This window comes from Amblyomma mixtum, chromosome 2 (assembly GCF_055824585.1).
Source record: "Amblyomma mixtum isolate Tamu chromosome 2, ASM5582458v1, whole genome shotgun sequence".
Classification (NCBI taxonomy): Eukaryota; Metazoa; Arthropoda; class Arachnida; order Ixodida; family Ixodidae; genus Amblyomma; species Amblyomma mixtum.
The window spans coordinates 39,107,123-39,128,956 of record NC_143013.1 but is presented as its reverse complement, the minus strand read 5'-3'; the positions used below and the strand labels follow the sequence as shown (position 1 = coordinate 39,128,956).

The window sequence follows — 21,834 nt, the reverse complement described above, 5'->3', positions numbered from 1 at the left end:
ATGATAGTCGGACCGCCCCCGGCGACAGAGAATGCTTTTCTGATAACTTTACGTGGACAGGGTCACCATTTTTTCTGTCACTTCCCCACAGTGACACCATATGCAACTTAGACACTGAAAGCGGGCTTCGTGATGGCTTCGTGACGTCATCAGCTCTGAGCAGGTCAAGAGCGCCTAGCTTGCCCTCTAGATGCGCACATGCATGGTATACGGCGACTGCATCCCACGGAACAAGGAGAGACACATCGGCCGTAGTGTGTACTGAAGATGTTTTTGTGGCCACTTGGCTGGCATGCTACTTTCGCGCGTATGCAAGACACCGTCGATGGCTCCATGAGCGCCTGACTTCGAAACTTTGACGAAGCGTGTTTCGTTACTTGAACATTGTTGCCTTCAAATTTCTGCCTTCCGAGCTGCGGTTTCAACTTTATTGACTGAATAATTTAGACCACCTGCGATTCTTTAACGTGAGCCGACGTCGCACAGCACGCCGGAGTTTGTCCACCTCCATTCAAATACGGCCGCCGCGGCCAGGATCGACCTCGCGACCTTGGGGTCAGCAGCTGGTCGCCGAAGTGACCTGAAAAATAATGTGCCGTTTACGGACTGCAGTCTTCACATAGAACGGTTAAACTTGCCTCGAATGCCCGTAGGGTCGTCGTCTCACGTCCACGCTTACAGGCATGCGGCGTCTGCGTCTGCGCTCCCTCGTTCCTGATGTGCATCCGATTACATATGGCTGGCACGGCAACCGGGTTAAACACACCCCAAGAGGTGAGCAGCAGCTGGATGGGAACAGAACAGCAGCTCGTCTGCTGACGTACGTCCTCCCCTCTTCCTGTTTCCACGGTAACCACCAGGAGTGGATTGAGGGGGACGCTGGAGGCCATGCGGGCAACAAGGTAAACCAGCTTTTATTTAACAAGCCATAAACAAAGGAAGGGCTATGTACAGGGACGTGAAAGACGAACAACGGAAGAACCGCGGCTTCAAACGCCGTGCCTGGAGAAGAGGCCGAAGACGAAGGCAAGCGTGGTGAGCATGAGCCGCAAGTCTGGAGTCGTCCATGCCGATCCGGAGACGAAGCCGATGACGCAGCACGCCAATCGGCCACCGGCGCTGCCAGTGTTCTTGCTGTCTTCGGTTCCGCCTTTGCCCAGGTCGTCGGGGTTTGCGTGAACCTGCGATCAAGCGATGCGGAGGTGTCAACTCTCGAGGTGTCAACCCAGACTTTACACAAACTAGCTCGGGGAACGATACGCCGGTTTATGGAATGTAGGATGATTGGCCACTCAAATCGTATTTGGTATGTGGCGCTTAACAAGAAGCTGCATTTCGGCCATTTGATATTTAACGGGGGCGCCGCAGCAGAAGGCTCTGAATTAAATTTACACACCTGGGATTATATGACGTACATGGACGGCGCACGGTATTTGAGATTTTAACATTTGGTAAAGTCGCGGCTGCAGCGGCCGTACTTTCCACCTGCTATGTACAGACGGCAACAAAAGTTTACTGTATGTAAGTGCTGAGGAACATTTCGTATGCAGTCGTTTGCTGTTGATACCAGCGGATGGAGTAGGCACATCCTTCCGATTCTGAAAGGTATTTCATGCGATTGGCTTGAGTGCCTGCACCCGCATACCGTAAACTGACAAATTGAAGTAAGACATGACGCTGGGTTAGTCTGTTCATAATAAAAAAAAAACTGCTCTATGTGTGCGTCTTTGTGCCTCTTGTCCCGACGTCTTCACGCAGTTATTTTTTTTTTTTGGCAATCGCTATGAACTTTTTGGCGAAGGTACGTACAGTCTGCACCGATTGAAACGAGCGGCACTGAGCGCGTGGCTTCAGCCATGTCTAAGGCTGCGTGTGCATGGCGGAAGGTGCTCCATTAAAAGAAACCGTTCGAATTAAAGCGTCTCCCGAAGCACGCCTAGGCTTCGCCAAAGGTCTGAATGTACCGAAGACAACGCGCTCATTGCCGCATATCGTTCGTTTACTGTACGTGCACACTTTTCGAACTGGGACACAACTTCACGGAAACCTGCGGCAGTCAGATGTAGCATGCGTTGAAGACTTCACAAAGGTAAGTGAACGGACACTGTGTGGTGAACTCGATGCCGACAGGCACCTTACAATTTACTAGGGATAGTGGCTAGATATCACTATCCACACGAGTTTCGGCCTCGAAACGCAAATGGCAGAAGCTTATCCGATGAGCGTCGGAACCGGCAGCCATGCATCGCTGGAGATAATGGTAAGTGGCTCAGAAGCGCGCTATGGCTAAGAGTTGGAAGGAAAAAGCACTAAGTACCACCAGAGGGATTGCTGGGAAGAGGCTGTGTTCAGGCCAATATAGTGACGGGAGGGAGCTGCAGCAAACTCAAATGTAAAACGAAAAAGAAAAAAAGCCGATCATCGTGGCAACTGCCACCACCCCGTTTCAAAGGGAATGCTCCTATCTTCCATCAAAGTAGAATGAATCATCGTCAGGAGGGGCAAATGACGCCGGTTTGTGATGAGGTCAGCTTGACCAGCATGGCACCTTTCCGGAGTTTTGCGAGGTTCCTTCTTTCAGAAGACTACGCTTGCAAGTGTTAACTACACAATTGTAGCCGATATACCTACTCCCGCTTTGTTGGTGGTGGGGCACTGCATGCAGATGAATGCTCAGTACAGTTGGTCCATTGGAGAAAATGTAACAAACCGACCCTATATCGTACTACTTGGGGCTGCCAAAACAGCAGCTCCCAAAATAAAAAAAATGCGACAACGGAGCAGTGGGAGGCAGCGCTGACCATAGCGCATAAGATCGCTGCAGCAGCCACAGGGGCCCTAAACTAAGGGCTCCACCCTTGAGACCAAAATTTCCGAGGAAAAAATAGCCCCCCCTCTGAAGCGATTTGGTGCATGAGCGGGTGTAGTTTCAGTCGGGCTGATTTAAAGGGTGACGGAGACTACACGCTGTTGGGGAGTTCCAGACTCTGGTCTCTTGCGCAGTACACGCTCTGTCCGGACGGCAAGGTTAAGCATGTGGAAAACACTACTCTCCTGCCCCTAAGCGCCGATGCCAGTTCTGCAGCTCCTATAAGCCCTATAAATGCCAAGAATTCACACCGCCCTTAAAAGGTACCAAACGGCCGGTCTTTTATATTACCGTGCTATCTCTTAGCCGGCAACAACACAACTTTGTTTTCAGACACCGTCGTTCAACCGAGATGTTATATTTAGTAGCGGGCACTGAACGCTGGGAACTCCGAAGGCCTGAACTGTTGCGGTCAGTTCATTCCAGCTCGTGCCTTTACTTCGCACAGGTGTGGCGTAACAAGAGTTACACCTTCCCCGAACACAAAGAGGGCGACGAAAGCTGCATCCTGAATGCTATAGGTGTAATCGCCCCCACTCGAGCCCACTATCTGTCCTGATGGCCCTGTAGTGAAAGAAAGGATGTTGTGTGTTTATTTAGCTTATGTGGGTACAGTTTGGTGTTCTGCGCTTAGAGATAAGGAATGCGGATTGCGCGGGTCATAACCTGTCCACGGCACTCTCGCTTTCACTCGTAACCGTGTGGATGAGTGGGCAAGAGTCGACGCAACAGCCACTGGGCTGGAGAATGGTCGCAAGCAACAACTCACCACCATGGCGCGACCGATGATGTTATGGTGGCCCACGAGGGATATCATGCCGTCCGTGATGTACACGCGGGCCTTGCCGTCAGCATCGGCCTTGATGTTGCCCAGGTCGCCGACGTGCCTGCGGACAGAGTCGGACGAGTGAGCACGCTACCCGGGCATAACGAACGCTGTGGAGGCACTCCTGCAGCAAAGTGGTGACAAAGAAGGTGCAATATTAAGTTTTGATGTGCTAGATGGCGCTTCGCTGATTGCACGCGCAGCGCTATACGAGTTAGGAGAATGAACGGTCCGCGTCAACCGGAATGGAGAATGACGGCTATAGTGCTCAGTGTCGCAGCGGTTCTCCTCGTTAGGCCTGCTTTAAGTTAATATGCACACTACATACATATCATCGCTGCGCTGTGCCAGCAAGCCCTGGGCATGCTCCCGCTCGCAAATAGTCTAAGGCACGAAGGCTGACTGCCCGAGGCAAATGACTGGCCATGCAGCGCACTGCACGTTATTTTGGGCGTTACGGTGCATCGCACAGGCAACTGGTCGTCAGAGCTTTCTGTGAATAACAACGCGAACACGAAAGTGCAGTCTCGTGCGTCGTTAGCAACGATTCTTCAGTTTTTAGAAGACATTCCTGCACTGTGCCTCGTTCCTTAATGCGATAACAGTAGAAGCTTCAAAAAGAAAACGTGTCGTCGGAAACTAAAATCGCCGATTCGCTGGAGGGAGGAGTCATCAGACCGGAACTGAAGTCGCTTCAGAAGGCATCAACAACTGCTAATGGCAACACAATTGCGTGTCCTGAATGTTTTTGTTTACTGTTCTTTATTCTTGGCCTATGCGCCAAAATTGCGCGGTTAGTTGAGGATTGTCGGGTGATAGGTGAAGTAGTGCAGTCCGAGGTTCGACGGAAGCCGTTCTGCAAGAACAATAGCGTGTCCAGCAGCGCGGACTGCGTACGCCTCGGAATGCTTGAGTTCAGGAGCAACTGTGTGCATACTGCATGGCCCGTACCGTCGCTGACGAGGCTGCCTAGATTAGTGATCCAAGAAGCCCACGACTAAGGAACAGGGCCACACTGGCTGACGATCACGGTGTGACCCCGAGAATGCGACGCTGTTAGTGCGATCACGAAACTACACGCCAACGACCGCAGATACGCCGATCATGTTGCTCTGCCACCGTTCGCGGGTCCTGGTAAGTTCGCGACCGGTAGTGCGAAGATCGAATGTGCGCCTCAGATTGTCACCGGCTCAGATGGAAGGAGTCTTACCGTTCGCGGTCCTCGGGGGAACCATGGTCCTTGTGCATGGGATTGAAGTGGGGTCCTGTGGAATTGCAGCCTGCGAAGAATCATTAGGGCTTATTGCCAATTGTCGGAACGACATTCCCAACACATGTGGACATTGCGCGGACACCGTTAAACATGCTGGCGATTCAGCAGTGTGCAGGCAGTGTCAATTCTTAGAGAAACATTTTGCGAAGCGTGGAGCAATATGCAGAGCTATAGCCGAAGCACTGATCTCTATAGTGAAGTTCGCGATAGACGGCAGCAGATCAATTCACTAGCGCAGCCGGATATGAAACTTTCGCGGTTGCCCTTTCAATTTCAATAGAACGCATCGCTTCTTATAAGGTATAGAACTAACTCTTCATCTGAGACAGAAATGAAGGATTAAAAAAGTGGCCGCATAGAATATGTCTGCTCCTGCTACACGCAAGCCAGAAGAGACAGTTGTAGCTCGTTAATGTGGACATGTTGGTTCGGAAGTGTCCATAAAGCGAGTTATCCGTAATAACGAAGAAGAATAAGAAGGAGAGGAGTAAGAAATCAAAATGCGTCGTTAGAGCACGGTTGATCACACCGCAAGAGGAGAATGAGGGGGGGGGGGGGGGGGGGGTGCAGGGCGCGACATGCACCAACATGCCTTTACACGAAGTGAGCGTTTTGGAGTTCCCGCCTTCGCAGGAAAAACCAAACCTTCGACCTCGTGCTCACAAGGTGAGACGCCATAGCGACCGAGATAGTGTAAAGAGGAACACAAGACGCACCGTTGGTCAGGTCTCCAAAGGCATGAACGTGAAAGCCATGGGACCCCGGCTGGAGTCCCGTTATGTCACCCGTGATGACAACGGAGTGCTCGATGCTCTGCAAGGAGGAAGGCATCAGAATCAAGCGCCTTGCGAGAAGAGAATGCACTGTGTAAGAAAATAAAGCGCATCGGGGCCATGTGCGCATGCGTGGGGGCCCCGCGGAGGTCGATTACAGATCGCGCCAGGCTAAACCGATGTCACCGCCGTTACAGTGCAGTTAGTTTTTCCGCTTGCGCCGGCAGTTGCGACACCGAGGGCGGGAGGAGCAGGTATTGATTAGCGAGAAACAACGCGTTGGCAGCCCATACGGATTCCGGGCGACGGTGCGCGCGCGCTAAGCTTCGCATATGGCTTGTGGAGCGGCGTGGCACGCAAAGTGGCGTGTCGTCGTCGCGCTATCCGCGGCCCCGCCGTGGTCGCAGATTGAATTGCTCGATTAAGGCTCATTCAAGCGGTGCGCGCAGAACGCCGGCGAATGAGCGGCCGAAGGTGCGGCGCGGCTGGTCGAAGAGCGTGGACGAAGTGCGTGTGGGGGGGAGAGAGATAGTTTCGACAGGAAGGGCCGCATTACGAAATGGGGCGCTGCGAAAGGGCGGAGCGCTTGAGGAAAGGTGTGAAGAGTGGCGCGACGGAGATAAGATGCTCTAGAACCTCGAATTTAGGGTAAGCACGAGTTGGCAGGGAATAGTGTCGGGTGTTGGACAGGAATTCCTTGTCAATGCTCTGGTATGCAATGCTTGGCGGGGCAGATTCGTTGGGCTTTTTACGCACACAAAGCAAACAAGACAACTAAGATGTAGAAATTGAGAGAATGAAACGGTAATGATACTACAACGAACGCTAAGGCATGCAATACACGAAAGAACGAAGAGGCAATACACGCGCGCGACCGGCGTCGGCAGCGGACGTACCACGCGTAGCCGAAAATTTATGCAACCAAATATTAGTGAGAAAATTCCATTGCTGCCTTCGCAGGTAGCCTGGAATAGACACGCACCGTAATTAAGGGGGGTGCAAAATACGCAGTGCAGTAGCACACTGCACCACTACTGGCGCTGATATTACTGGCTGCTGTGCAGGGGAACAGCCACAGGTTTGGCGCTGTTACCTACAGAAGAGTTACGACCGAAAAGCGATACGGAACAACCGCACCACCCATCGTCTTTCACAAACTGCGATGACCTACACGGATTCGAGAGTAGGATGCAGCGCCATTCAGTGATTACGGTGGCTCTGCGAGTCACGTCCATTTTTTTTACAGCAGATTTCGAACAAGAAAAGTTACGGATTCATATTCAGCTGTCTGAGGTATAGAATAGTGTTGCTCGCCATTATTGCATACCTCAGACACTAAACGATTTTTTCGCTTTTCGTGGTATAGAATAAAAAAAAAAGGAAACCAGTCCTAGGTGTCCCGAATAGCTACAGTTTTACCGCGAAAAGACAGGAACAAGTAGGTGCTTGAAATATAAACGAAGCACACTGACGACACTGCAAGATCGACAGTCATAAATTAGAATTGGGGTGGAGGGAAAAGTATTTCGACGGAATTTCTGCGCGATGAATGCATTTTTCGGCGGATAAACATGAAGTCGCGACAGACTCATCTGTCGGTATTAATACGAAAAAAAGCACGGTGGAGCTGTCCCTCAGCATCCCTTTAAGCCTGCGAGTTCTGCTCGATCGAAGGAACAGACGGCAGTTGTAAACGTGTGCATACGCAGAGCAGAGGAAGTCCGCAATCGAACTAAACATACCGAACGTTACAACGATCTAACGTCCTTACAGTTCCGCTTTGGTTTCAGCAGAGAATGGAAATGTAGAAATACAAATGACGTTCACGAAAATAAAATGGAAGACTGGCTTTGTAGAATGTCAACGAAAAAAGTGTTCGCCTTCTGCTATTACAGCTGCTCTTTACCTCCTTTACGTTGAGCACTTATTTCAGTTTGTTCAAGGGGATCCAGTACGTTAGGTTATTTCAGTCTGCGCTGCTGAAAACGAAGCCGCGGGAGCAAGTCTCGGCCACGGTATCGGCGGCCACAAAAACGCCCGTGTGGTGCGACACGTTAGCTCACGTTGAAGATCTCGAGGTGGCCGAAATGCGGCGTCCCTCATAGCACGTGTATTGCTTTAGGATGTTAAACCCCAGTTATATTTACTTCCCTCACGGTGCGGTTCAGGTGTGCACTAAAAGTGCGGCAGTTGCTTGCAAGTTTGTTTTTGGAAAGAACTGGCTACCTTGTATGCGCTTGGAAGCTTGGTCGTTTGCGTAGTCACTTCGGCTGCAATACGATGGTAGTTATCCTATAGACAGTCTTGCGAAATAAAAAAAAAAAACGCCAGGACGCCAACGCGGACGAACTTCGAGAGCTAGACAGAACAGATCGAGGGTGCCGACGAAGCAGCAGCTTTGTGAGCGCGCCCCTACAAAAGCTATAGCGAATGGAGCTCGGGAGCCGTGAAACTTCAGGGAGCATCGTTAAATTGCTGGTGGAAGAATAAACACCGAGACAACGAAGAGAGACAGGGTAGAGAAACTCTAGGCGTCGCGGGACTGCTTGAAACGGTGACTTGGGAAAGGTCGAGGTGAAAGTTGCCGTATTAGAGACAAGAGCACAGGAATAGGACTGAAAGGCGGGCGCTGTTGCCGCCGCGGGTGCGGACCACGGAGAACGGAAGACGGAGCGGAGGTGCCGCCTTCGGAAGGCAGTCAAGGCGGGCGCCCCGCGACCGCAGGGGTTTTAGGCCGGTGTGGAGATTATAAAGGGAAAGGCGCGGAAATCCTTACTCTGCGTTGGGACCTCCAGATAGAAAAATAAATATTCGTGCCCTAAATGCAACAGAATGGTTTGTAACGACACTTGTGTAGTACTTTTAGTAGTTACGGCAAGGGAGAGCACAATTCCAAAAATTCAGTTACTACAGAAAAGTTTTACTAGTACGTGGCGAAAAATTGTACAAAAATACATGCTGTGACAACAGAAAATTTTCTGTCGAGTCTTTCGACTGCTGGGAAACGCGTGGTAGGGTATTGCATACAGGGAAGGAGCGTGGTGGAAGTGAGGTAGCCGAAATTTTGCCTGTTTACCGAAACATTTGCAACTGCTAAAGAAAAAGTGATAACAGAACACTGCGGGTAGTTTGCCGACCTGGGATTCGGGATGCTGCATTTGTACACCGTGCTGTGAACTCAACGAGAACCAACGTATGCGTGATCGAGACAGGAGAAGTCCACGAACTTTCAGCTTCATAAACTGGTCTAGGATGGAGAGAGTGCTCATTCCACTGGCATCACTGCCGCTTAGAACGAATTCGAGTAGTGCGAAAATTCGATATCGAAAATAGCAAGGAGTGCTGAACGAGATAATTGAAACAAAGAGAAGGCTCAGAAAATTTGAAACGCCCGCAGGTGTCCGTCGGCCGCTGTTGATACGTTACGGTGCAGTTTTGGAAAGCGGCCCGCTAGCAAGATATAAGCACACAGTCGCTCCATGAGCGGGCGGTACTTTTACCTCCCTTCGCTCAACGAGTAACGGCACACTCGTTCCGCTGGCTGGCTGCTCGCAAGTTGGCTCTTGAGGCGCGCTGAAGGAAAACAAAATGGAGAGCAAAAAAAAAAAAAACAGTCCGGAGCTGGCGACAGGAGGCGCATGCATTCGCCCGCAGGTAGACGTGCCCTGGTTGGCAAGCCAGGGACAGTCGACGAAAAGGAAGTCCCGAAGCTGACAACTGCAGAAGCCGCCGGCGAAACAGCAGTCTGCCCCTAGAGAAAGACCCGGCCGGGGCAAATACGGATGTCCGGGCCCAGGCACAGCAAGATCCGTGCGTGTGTGTGCACGGCACGTCAAGTTATTACGTTAAGGGCAGTGCAGAGATCGCACGCTGCGCGCCCGGAAATCAAAACCGCGGCTTCAGTCCCTGTAACTGCGACAGCTCCGGCTGGCGGGGTTGGTACACGCACGCGCCCATTACGGCACAGTCACTTGCACACTTGAGAAAGGCTCCCTTTGTGCGGAGTTTGAACTGCTGTTTAGTGCAGTCAGATTTCCAGTGGGCTCCACCGACGCAAACTGCGCGTTTGAATAAGATCTATCCGCTTAAACACACGGTCTCACTCTCTCGAGAAACAACTTCAGGAAACTGCACTTTAACCTCGTTATAACGAAGCTGAATGGGTCCGGCGATTGCTTGGTTATAGCCGTAGCTTCGTTACAGCCTGTGTTAACCGAGCTTCCAAGGTGAATAGTCATTCCTTTGTTATATCCGTTACGTTATAAACGGTGTCATTATACTAAGTTCGACTACTTCCAAAAGTGGCAACGTGTACCGAGCTGTGTTACGTGCGTAAGGTGCTGGGCGTTCCTTTAGCGGAAGCTATGCGAAATTAATCGTTCACATGAAATCCTTATCGGAGTGGGCAGTTCAGGTCCTGAAATGACAACTAGTTTAAAGGCGCGACGCTACGGAGGAAACTTTACCCGTACCGCAATCAGTCCGCGAGCGTCTGAGCCACGCTCGGCACGTACTTCCTCTTGCGAGAGCGAGCCGTGTTCCGATTAGGTTTTAATTAAATATTCAGGTGCACACGCACAAGGAACAGGCCACGCAGAGGCGCCGAGCACGAGACGAGGGCACGGTCATACGCACGGAGCGGGCGATAATCGATTCCAGGAGCCGCTCGCCGACGACAGCGATGTGCACCCCGTTGCTTGTAATGGTAGCAACTTTTCCAAGCGCCATCGAGAAGCGGAAAGGCTATGACGTCATGCAGGATGAGCTGACCATGTCGCCCACCCTACTATTTGCAGCAACTGCACCGGATGCTGAGATTACTGAATGACAGGGCTAGACCGAAACGCCAAGGGAAAGATGCGAACACAAGGAAGGTGTGGACAGGATGGAACTTGGGCAGCATTCATCGCGATATAGTGTGAAATTGGCGATTTTTATTTAAGGAATTGGCATACATACACGGTGTGCGGAAAGGAGTACACGCAGCTGTGAGAGGTTGGGAAGGAGGGGGGGGGGGTACGTTTAACACGGATATGTGTGAAATGGCGCAATGCATATGTCAGCAGCGGACAGCAGGGCAGAGGTTGCGATACGCCAGTCACCAGTTTTTTTTTTTGCATTAAAAAGAAAAAGAAAAATCTTAAGCTGCTTTACGGATTCACGGCAGAGATATTTCGGCGTTTGAGAGCTCAGCTCGTATACGGACGGCGAAGGCACTGCGCTATCACGGCATGTAACAGTCAATCCTGAAGCAAAAAAAAAGAAGAAAAAAGGAAATAAACAGATCAAAGCCGCCTGTACTAACGCAACTTTGTCTAGCTGATTTGATACAAGGGCCGTTGTTAAAGTCGAACTACCCGGATGTAGGTATAACAGACCGGAATTTTACGTCTGCTATAGACACTCTGGCAGAGTTGATCACACTGGGGTCGACATCACCAGTCCTTTCTCTTTCGGCGTCCAAGTTTTTAAATTATGACAGCCTCGTGTAACCACAAATAAAATAAAAATGAAATCGCTTGTACGCACCAGCACTAAAAATTTGAATGGCATTGCGCTTTTACGTGTTAGTCCCATTTTCTCGGAATTAAAAGCGGACGACGAGTACAAATCTATGAAACTTAACTTAAAAACATATGCTATCACAATAGTCATTCTTGCCATTTCTCGTGTCTTCCAGGAAGCAAAAAACGGTAAATGCTTTGGAATGGGACGGACGTTAATACTGGGAGGGAAAAAAAAAATAGTAAAGCGTGCAGCGAGGTGAGCCTAGTAAAATGTTAAATATAAGGCGTTGTATGGGACAATTAAATTGAAATTTAATCTGGACACTTCATTTTGAGTGTGAAACGGAACAATTCAGCTCCGCCGTAAGGGCATGACGCGAAAGCGTTAGCGAGTCCCTTCAGCAAACTGGGGTCCGCAGACATGGACTTCATTGTTCATTTTTTTAAAATTTTTTTTCATTGACCGCAAGTCCTCCGTTTAACCAAGTCGAAGGAACGTTCCTTAGTGGTCGAGAGGTATACCGCGCCCGGCTCAAAGGGGCCGCGGATTCGACCATTTTTTTTTTTTCAGCGCAAAAGTTTTCAGGGGCACTACGTAATAGTGGTGGAATGACGTCACGGCACCGTAGACCAATGAGGAATCGTGTAGTGACGTGATTACTTGTAACGAGTGATCGTTGTGGGGAGTTTGAATTACCCGCGCGAGGTCGTGGTAGTGATGCCATTATCCTCTATTGACCAATGGGAAATAACCGTCCCACAGTACATAAATCTGAACGCGCGGTCGAGAAAAATAGCAAAGTGGACGAGCAGTCGACGGGCGCCTGTCGCCTCGCTCGGTAACTGGACATGGACAAAAAAAAAAAAATGGCTTCAGCTGCGAGTATACAGCAGCTATCAGACGCAGGTGTGCACGACGATGCATGTCGTCTGATATCACCAGCGGTTGTCCGCGAGTGAGCAGGGAGAGTGGGGTAAGAACCCCTCGCTCCACGAAAAGGTAATTTTAGAAATAAAGTGAGCGGAGGCATGAAATTGAGTGAACACTGAATCTTAAAATCGTTTTGAAGGGAGTTGTCGCAGCGGAAGCCTCGAGAGGCCGCGGATTAGCGTCTCGGAAGATTAAATGAGAGGCTGCCATCTGCAGCGCACGGCAGCGACATAAGTAGAGAAACTGCGTCACACGCGAGACGGAAAATACGAGGTAGAGGGGAAGAACGGGCAACTGGAACGAAGCGTATAAATACGTCCCGGCGGAAAAAGGATACGGTTGGGAAACAATGCGGTGCGTATATGTAATATGCGCGGCCGCATCGGGATGCGTCGCGATGCTTCTCGTTGAAAATTCAGGCTCCTCAAGACGAAAAAAATTGGAGCACAATGAAGCAAGCAATAAATGGAGCTGCATGTTGGCTACGAAGAAATTGCCATTCAGCGTAAACATGGGAAAACCCCAATGGACCGGCATTTGTTTAAAACTTACGTACCGCATTTTCTTTGTCCAAAATGCGCGCAAGGCCAGTCTGCAATTTTAATAGGAGACCTTATGGCGGCATAGTCCCAGGTGGTTAAAAAGAATAGAGATGACCGAACTTTGAATGCGCTGTGGACCACTTTGCATGCGCCTAAACTAGCATCATGGAGAGAACTACAACATATCTCCGGCGGATGCCAAGTACCGTTGTTTTCAATAAAGGCCTTGTTTACGACTGAGCAACGGGAGGAATATTCGCAGCAGTGCGTTGCATGACGACCAAAAATGCGCGCCAGAGGTCGCCACGGCAGAGGGACATGGCTGGCATAGTAAACATGCATCCCGGGTTGTGTTCTGCGGCGCCGTGGCGTGGAAAACTGCGATCGCGTTTTGTTGTTTATCGCGGGGCTGCATGTTGTCGACGGTGCTGCAGTCGATAACGGAGAGGACGGACACGGTTTGACACATTCAGTGCACAATGCTTCGCTCCCAAACCGTATCGCCGCAGGACAGGACACCGTTAAATGTGCGTGAAATTGTTTTCTCGTGCGAACGAACAAACTGTCAAATCGATGCTGCAGGCAGCAGCTTTTCGCGGTTTCATCGTGACAACTTTAGAGCGGATGTTCGGCGAAGGCCCTGTATGCACAACGAAATTCCCTCATTGGCCGACAGGGTTTTGAAGTCGCAACCACACGGCCTAGCGTGGGTATTGAAACACCACACAACGATCGCATAGCACAATGATGACGTCACTACACAATTCTTGATCCGTCTACAGGGTCGTAACGTCATTTCATTAACACTGCGTTGTGCTTCTGGAGAAGGAAAACTGTTACGCAGAAAGACATTGTCCAGCAGGGACTCGAACCGATGACCCCCATACGGTAGCGATCCGGGTACCCTTCAGACTGAGGAACGTTCGTTCAGTCGACATGCAGTTGAGGGGCTTTATGCGGTCGCCTCAGACTGCATAGTTAAAAATGTAGACAATTAGATTAGGGTGAAATAGGGTGACCCTGTCGCTAGGGGCATAGTGGAATAGCGGAGTGCCAGTGCGCAAGCGCAGGACAATAACACGCCTCCGTGCAGTTATTGTCCTGCGCCCTGACGCTCCGCTATTATTTTATATGGCTTTAACCGATAGGGTCACCATATATTCTGAAAGTAATGCTGTTGTAATACTCTTAAGGGTACCAAGCGTCCCCAGATGTTGCCGAAGACAAGGTGGCCGACCAGATATTTGCAGCTGAAACAAAACAAGAAGAACTAGATTTGTTTTATTCTTCCAAGATACGCTGCATACATTCTTGGAAACAGTTATTGGAAAGCGCAAGTGCGGAATTGTGCATATCCCCTATTGTTAGAGGTAAGAGGGGAATGCGAACGCGGAAGCGTAAACAATATCCGAAGAAAATATCGAGTCAAATAGCTACAAACTGGATTCGGCATCTTTTCGATGAGCGGTACACTTTCGGAGTGATAGTGAAGCATTCACATGGGACCGTATTTCCGCAGGCGTTCATATAAACGATGCAACTTGCGTATTGTTAGCTTAAGTCACCTTTGCACTTCAACTGCCGCAATGACAAGTGTAAACAGTGGCGACGGAACAGGAAACACGGGTCGTCTGTCGTCACGCAGCCGTAACCTCCGCATGTGGAACTCCAATCGATCGGCCGGGACCTAAGTTAGTACATACATCTCGTGGACAATTCTAGAACACGCGTGCCCTAAACTAACATTCCGATTTTCGCTTTGCTGTTTGTGGCGTTGGATCTGCCCCAGACAGTGCAGGAACTACCGAACTGCGAGACAAAGGCTAGTGACACCGAGGTATACACAGCAGGAAGGGAGCCGGATATAGCGAAACTGGGGACAACCAAGAGGACGCAGTGCGGTTACATACGGGGCAGGAAGAGGGAACCCCGGGCATGCACACGGCACGTGTTACGTATTGTGCAGCGCGGAAACGCGCCGACGCCTCGCTCACCGCGAGAGGGGCTGAATACGAAGGTAACTGGTGCGCAGTGGACCGAAGCTACTGCGCAGGTTTGTTCGTCCGTGAACAAGCGATCGGTTGAACCGATCAGGCAACTGGTTCTACAGCACTATAGTGGCCACTATAACAGCACCATCCAGAACAGCCGCCGTTATTGAGACTGAACGAGCGGGCAGCATGCATGATGGAGGGATTTGAAGAAGTAACGCGTACCACGCGCCGGGGTCAGTTATTACCGGCTTTGGTGACAACGGCCGCCGATGGAAGCGTCACTTGATATGGACGATCGTACGAAAGGAGTCTGCGCGAGCATTAAAGAATGGTTGGTTTGGTTTATAGGGTTTAACGTCCCAAAGCGACTCAGGCTATGAGAGACGCCGTAGTGAAGGGCTCCGGAAATTTCGACCACCTGGGGTTCTTGAACGTGCACTGACATCGCACAGTACACGGGCCTCTAGAATTTCGCCTCCATTGAAATTCGACCGCCGCGGCCGGGATCGAACCCGCGTCTTTCGGGTCAGCAGCCGAGCACCATAACCACTGAGCCACCGCGGCGGCTCAGGCGAAGCATGAGCGGTTCGATACCAGCGGATATGGTGGGGAGGGGGCACACCAAGGAGGATGGGCTGGTCGGTACGATCATCCGAGGTTTTCACACGGAACAGTGCTGCTGAGACAATGGTAGCGACGGTGGCGCCAGTCTCGCCGTTAGTCTTCCTTTCATTGACTCCCGCCGCGTGACGGAAAGGAAGGTTGAGAAAGACACAGCGGCAGGGTTTGAAAGAGGAGGCAGAGGGGGTATGGCGCGTTGACCGAAGGACCGTGCTGCGCTATAAATACGCACAACAGACACCGCAGCTTTAGCTTCTTTGGTCCCGCGCCAGCTATAATACTTTGGTGGAGCGGCGGGCTGATCGCACTGTTTCGAGGTTTTTGCCGGCGACAAGAAATAAACAAAAAGGGATTCTTGCGATTAGAGCCGCGAGGGCGGAACGCCTGCGGCCCGATTACCGTGATTGCGGCAGTATACGTATGTGCGCGCGCGGCCCCGTGTCCCACCCGGGAACTGCGCCGTATAGCGTTACGGTAGTCATGGCGACGGCCGGGGTCGTCCGCGGCACGAGTCCAGACTGCGTGCCGCTTGAAGGGGCACAGGTATACGGGCCCCGGAGCCCAACCGTGTCGCATATGCGAGACACCTGCGGACTGTTTTGGCTTAGAGATGGGGGTCGTTGTCCGATGTTCGGGCAGCATCCAACAGGGGAAGGCTGGCAGTGGTGGCCCACTTAAAACTTCTAGCAACAACCCAAAAACAGAACATCCGCGCGCGGCTAACAATAACACATTCCCTGGCTGGTTGTAGGGAGTGCGCGGAACGTGGCTAAATTAAGCGACGTTAAAGCAGCCAAAAACGCTGTTGGTAGCCAAAATCAAAACAGGAGCCGCAACAGTAAATGCTCAAAAGAACGTCCTGTTGGGGCTAATTGGTGACCGTTCATCTTTGGTTACAGGCGCGAAACAAGCAAAAGGAAGGTAGACGGGACGGGTAACAGTCTACACTCCCAGTGTGTTTCACGCCTGTCGTCAAAGTGAAGGCTCATATTAAGAGTGAGCCATTATAATTGAATTCCTGTACTCATCTGCCCGATGCATGAAACAGCCACATGTTAAACAGCGGCGGCGGTTTCCATAAAAATCCTCAGTGAGGGTAGCATCGCCAATTATTCACTTCAATGTTACGGCTGGATCCTTGCGGAGTGCGACGAGGTGGTTCCAAGGCTTAGTGCAGTTTTGAGACATGCAGGTGTGCAGTACTGCGTGCTCCGGTGTAGCACTAAAAAAACATGCAATGTACTTGATACATGCTAAAATTTTAGGCGAGTTTTGCTCAGGTTTGGTGCAACAGTGCTTGCTAAAATAAGTTTCAGAGAGTCATCGCTCGCAGCGAAACCACCGGGACAGCATTGTTCTCGGTAGGTTGAGCGGCGGAACGGGCTCCTGCTGCAGTTATGGAGCAAGAATGCTTCGTTGCTGCGAAGCGACGCCGACTGACAACAGTTGCGCAAAAGTGCAGCGGATTCAAGTAGAGCAACTGCCACTGACTAATGCACGCAAAGAACCGAGCACGCGTTGTGGCCAGAAATAACTGGAAGCATCCCTGTAGGAGCATGTTATCGACACTCGGAACGGTTGGAAGTGCAGCACGCATTCGTGCACGCTATACTTGCGACAAACTTCTACCGGTGCTCTATGCATAATGACGCAGCAAAAAGACGCTTGCTGCACGTAATGTGTTGAAGCTGTGATAAAAAATGGAAATAGAAAATACGAGGATAGGAAATACAAAACGTATGGAGGCAGCGTTCATTCTAGAAAGGCTTGCCGGACTCTGCGCACAAAAACGAAGCACCAGAACAAGTACGACAGGACGGAGCGCCGATTCCTGCAAGCATGGGATCAAACCAACCAGCCCAACAATATGTACCTTTCTAGAAAGGAAATGATCGGCCGCGCACTTACACAAAGCTGATCAAACTACATTCCCGGCAAGCAGCAAACTGCACAGAAAACTTAGCGCAACCAGAAGACAGTCACTAATTTGGAAGCATTTGAACTGCAGACCAGATATCCGAGCATTTGGCTTGTTAACATTATGCCGACGGCTGGGCACAGTGAAAGGAGAGCCGAAAATGCCGTGCAGCAAGGCGAAGTATCGCAGTGAATACAGACGGCAACAACGGCCAACAAATTCAGATTCCAAGCATGAGGTGATGGATTCAATTCCGGTAGCGGCGACTACACTTCGACTGCCGTGTGCACGCATTTCAGAGCAAGTAGTCCAGTTGGTAGGAATTGCACAGCCGTCCACTGCGTCGAGCCTCGTAGTACATGAAAAGTGGTGCTTTTAAAACTAGTGGGTTGCACTCTAGTATGTTGCGGAATCTCCAATAAAAACAAGGGTAGCGTCGATACCGTGAAGAGTCTACCACTCGGATAGACGAGACCAAACAGAATGCGCCCGCAGGAAATGGAGAAGGACCCGGAGAAGAGCTGCAGAGCGCAATGGAAGGCGATGACTAACTAAATCTGACGCTGGTGTCCTACAGATAGTCCTTGGGTGAGACACCCACAAGAGTTGAAGGCTCACGAATGGATGTAAACTCAAGGACAGGTAAAGTAACGGAACATTTCTCGAGATATTAGTAACGGTGCTCTGAATGACGAAAATGGCAACGGTAGCACTGCAAGAACCAACGAACTACTTCCATCCTCAAGCATCCTGAACGACTCGGGAGGAGTTTCTCAGGATACCGGTGCACAGCGCAAGCGACTGTTCGCGGAAACCGACTGTGAAAGGTTCGGGGAAAGCTGCGCAGAATAAGAGGAGATTCGCAGAGTACAGTAATCATGCCGCCGTGCTGAACAGCCCTATATTGCAAGGGGTAAGAACACCTAGCATGACGTTGCGCTTGCGTGAAGTGCCGTGACGGGAGCACTTTCGACACGTCGCCCTTCAGCAGGCCGAAGAAATGACAGCAATAACTTGCGAGCATGATGAAAACAGGAAGAACGACACCAAGTACGTGTTCCCACCTTTGTCAAGCCCACTCTTGGGCACACGAATTGGGGCAATATCAAACCTTTTTCAAGCACCTAGCAGGCGTTAACTGACTGAATAAAGCCTCGATCACATGCAAGCATTGCCGAGCAGAAATTCTGTTCTGACGCTACGCAGCGCAGAGATGCTACCTGTGGCTGAAAGAGGGTATAATTCGCTTTTGGGCGCGGGGATTTCCCCACAAACCTCCATTTGTTCTGCTGAAGGCGCCTCCCTAAATCCGTAACCATTTTTTTTTTGTGCTGATCACGGTGAATGTGTTATCTTTGTCATGAGTGTTGGAGTCATGATCATTGCTAATACTATGCGACAAAAAATTACTGCTTCTGTACTCGCAACATCAGTATCCCCTACCCTCCGCCTGGAAATTCACACCGCCCCACCCCCTCCCAATTTCGATTGCTGGTGAAACCCTGTTCGGGAATGTGAAGAGAAGAGTGGAGGGTGGGGCAAAGAAGATGCCGTAATAGCACTAGAAGGGAGGAGCATAGCGAGCAAACAATTGCGCCAGAGATTTTGCAAGAACGCAGCCCTCTTGGCGCCGTGACTATGTCCCGCCGAGCACGATGAAAACGGGGACAAGCAACGACGGCGCTGCTTTCGCGCCAAACGGGAGGTCAGTCATTGACCCGACGGGTATACGACGGTAGAAAGGGAGTTCTTCATCGGAATGTGGATGCATCCTACTGCAAAATGAGCAGTCCGCACTGACTGTAAAAGGGGTAAGGCGATGGCTACGCCTAAGGTTCCCGCCCACTACGCTAATTAGCAGGCGCTGCGGGCGCTCTCGCGCACACCCAGGAGAGACGTTGGTGCGGCCGCTACTGGAGACTGAATATAATGTAAAATATACCCTCAGAGCTCGGGAAATGATGGGGAAAGCCTGAAAAACCATCAGGCTACTAAGGCTCAGGACACTACTTGGAGCATGCAGGGAGCACAGCGAAGGTCGACTGGAAAGAAACTTGCTGACCGCAGCAACTACAAGTTTCAACTTATAGCAGTGTTTCGGCTTTTGTACACAGCCTCATTCTTATACCGGATGAGGGTAAGACTTGGGCGAAGAACAAACACAAGCGGTCAGTGCTGTACAACAATGCTTTAACAAGCTCATTCATTACGGCATGGGCGTTCCTCTAGGTGGCTGCGAAATAAGCAGAGTTCGCACTCACCTCCTGGACGAAGAAAAGCTGCATGAAGACAGGCCCTGGAGCGTAGCACACAGCGCGACGCTCCACCGTCCGCGCAGCGGGCAGTATGCACACCAGCACGAGCAGAGACAACCAGCCTACGACGTCGCCGCGTCTCCTACACGTGACACCTCCGGCCGGCATCGTGTTGGAGTAAGTGTGCACCACCAACGGTTCAGCGATACCACGAATAACTACAGGCACAAACACCGCTCACTAGCTGGCCGCCACCGTCGCTCGCCACGTCGGTGACGTTGTTGTCGTGGAAGCCGCGGCAACGTGCCTAGCAGAGCGAGGACTGGCGCGCACGGCTGCACCCAACAGCGTAATCAGCGTCGCCGCAACCACCACCACCACCACCACCGCCTCCTCCGCCTCCTCCGCCTCGAAACCGCTGCCGCCGGCGGCGCCCGTAGTCCAGCCGCGTCCCGCTGTCACTCCGCCAAGTAGCAGCGCCGTCGCCGACCTCACCAGCGCACCGGCGTCGTCGACGTTTGCGCAGCGCCGGTTTCCCTCTACCCGCGGCCTCGAGGGCGCCGCCATATTTAAAGCCTCTCGCACGCCCGCTCTCCATTTCGCCCTCCGATTCCGTCAGATGGGGCGAGCGCAGCGAGGCGACGGACACGCCCCCCTCTTCTTCTCTCCCCGGTTAGCTGTTCTTCCTCCTCTTCCTCTTTTGCGTGGTGCTCCTCGGCTCGATTTACCTGATTCATTGTTGACTGTTGAGCTGACGATGCAGGAGGGACTCGGCTTTTATCTCTACCTAAGGACTCTTATTCCTGAAGTGTGAAGCGGAAACAAGCTGTGTTTCATTTCCGGGCTTTGGTCCTGCCGTACTTTTATTTGAGGAGTTGGCACGCGTTGTTGTGCTGTATTTGGCGATTGATCGTTCATTTAGATTGAAACAAGACAACCTAGGATAGGGGTGAGCACACACGTACAGTCGCGAGTAAAAAAAAAATTAGCACACATGACGGAACACCGGAGCACCGGAATGGCAACTCGTGGTGCTGCGGGTGGCGAAGAGGCTGATAACGAGAGTGTCGGGCCGTTCCCATTCTACAGTATTAAGGGGGTTCAGCGGACTGCCACGGACCAGCAAAATTACTGGCTAAAAGCAGCGCTATCATCTATTGTTCCCGCGAGTTTGTTTTCGCAAACCATCGCAGACATAAAAAAAAAGTAATAAAAAGAAGTCATCTTTGCTCATGATAACCGAGCCAAAATAAATGCCGCATGCGCAGTCACGTAGGGTCGGCACTTCAACGCTCGGGCGGTGCACGCCTGATAAAGCTTACTTCCTGCCGTCCTCCCCTAGGCTGCAAACATGGAAACGGCCCGATAGGCAGGTCTGCGAACCGCAGCGCCGCGTGGTGAGATATACCAATTCTGATCGTCAGTGATCTGTGCTAACATTTTTTGCACACGACTATATAGTCAGGGGCAGAAGTTTTCGGGATGCGGTTTCTCTAAAAATTTAGCATATTTATTAGTGCGTGGTGAGGTAAAGAAGGTCACTGAAAAGCGCAGAAGCATGACTAGCCACGCATGCTTCATCCGCAAGAATCATTATCAGGTGAGTGGCTAGCGAGGCAACTCAGTTTTATTTTTTTTGATTAATCCGCATCCCGCAGACTTTCGTCCGAGACTGTAGGCGCCAACAAAAAATACGTTGGCAATGTTTTAATGAAGGGGCCTGAAAACAACAAAGAAGGGTTTCACCCCTCTGGCCAAATCTGCTTACCTGGAGTGCGTAGCGTAGACTGTCAGCATGAAGCGATATCCATGTCGCGATTCGCCCGTATGCAATGAGACATGCCATGCTCTTTGCTTGCGTCTTTCGCCTCTGTGTATTGCATTTCGTATGTAATATCACGCGATGTCGGCAGGAAAAAGTGTTCTGTATTAATGTTAAACTTGCTCTTCTTTTAAGGATCCCATAGCATTAAACAGTGTACCTGACCTGTATTAAAAGCAGAGCTGCGCGAAAATTTCGTGTGTACGCCATCACCATCGGTAGTCTAGTGCGATTTGAAGGCTATCGCGTTCGTTCCGGCTAGAACGGACCAACAAATTTTTCCTGCGTATCGGTCTCTTATTTCGCAACAAAAATTGGTGTGCAGGATAGTGTAATCCTTCGGCTAGCTAAGCTCACGCGTTAGTTTCAGCTTTCTTGCGAAAATAAACCGCGTTGAGCAGTTTATTCCGAGAAGGCGAACCCTGAAGTGATCACAATCAAATCGCGTTATACTGTACGTAGTGCCCGTTTATTCCATCTCATTTCTTCTCAAACGAGCAGCG

General features: G+C 51.0%; 1 protein-coding gene across 1 annotated transcript; it reads right to left on the bottom strand.

Annotated features, from left to right (window-relative positions):
• Positions 1–891: 891 nt before the first annotated feature.
• On the bottom strand, positions 892–20,070 carry LOC149359034 (superoxide dismutase [Cu-Zn]-like). Its single transcript, XM_089571204.1, has 5 exons — positions 19,516–20,070; positions 5,685–5,781; positions 4,906–4,975; positions 3,639–3,756; positions 892–1,181 (listed from the first exon to the last, which is right to left on the bottom strand). The coding sequence occupies exons 1-5, from the start codon at positions 19,675–19,677 to the stop codon at positions 990–992; spliced, it is 639 nt and encodes a 212-aa protein (XP_089427330.1). The 5' UTR covers positions 19,678–20,070; the 3' UTR covers positions 892–989.
• Between the last annotated feature and the right edge of the window lie 1,764 nt (positions 20,071–21,834).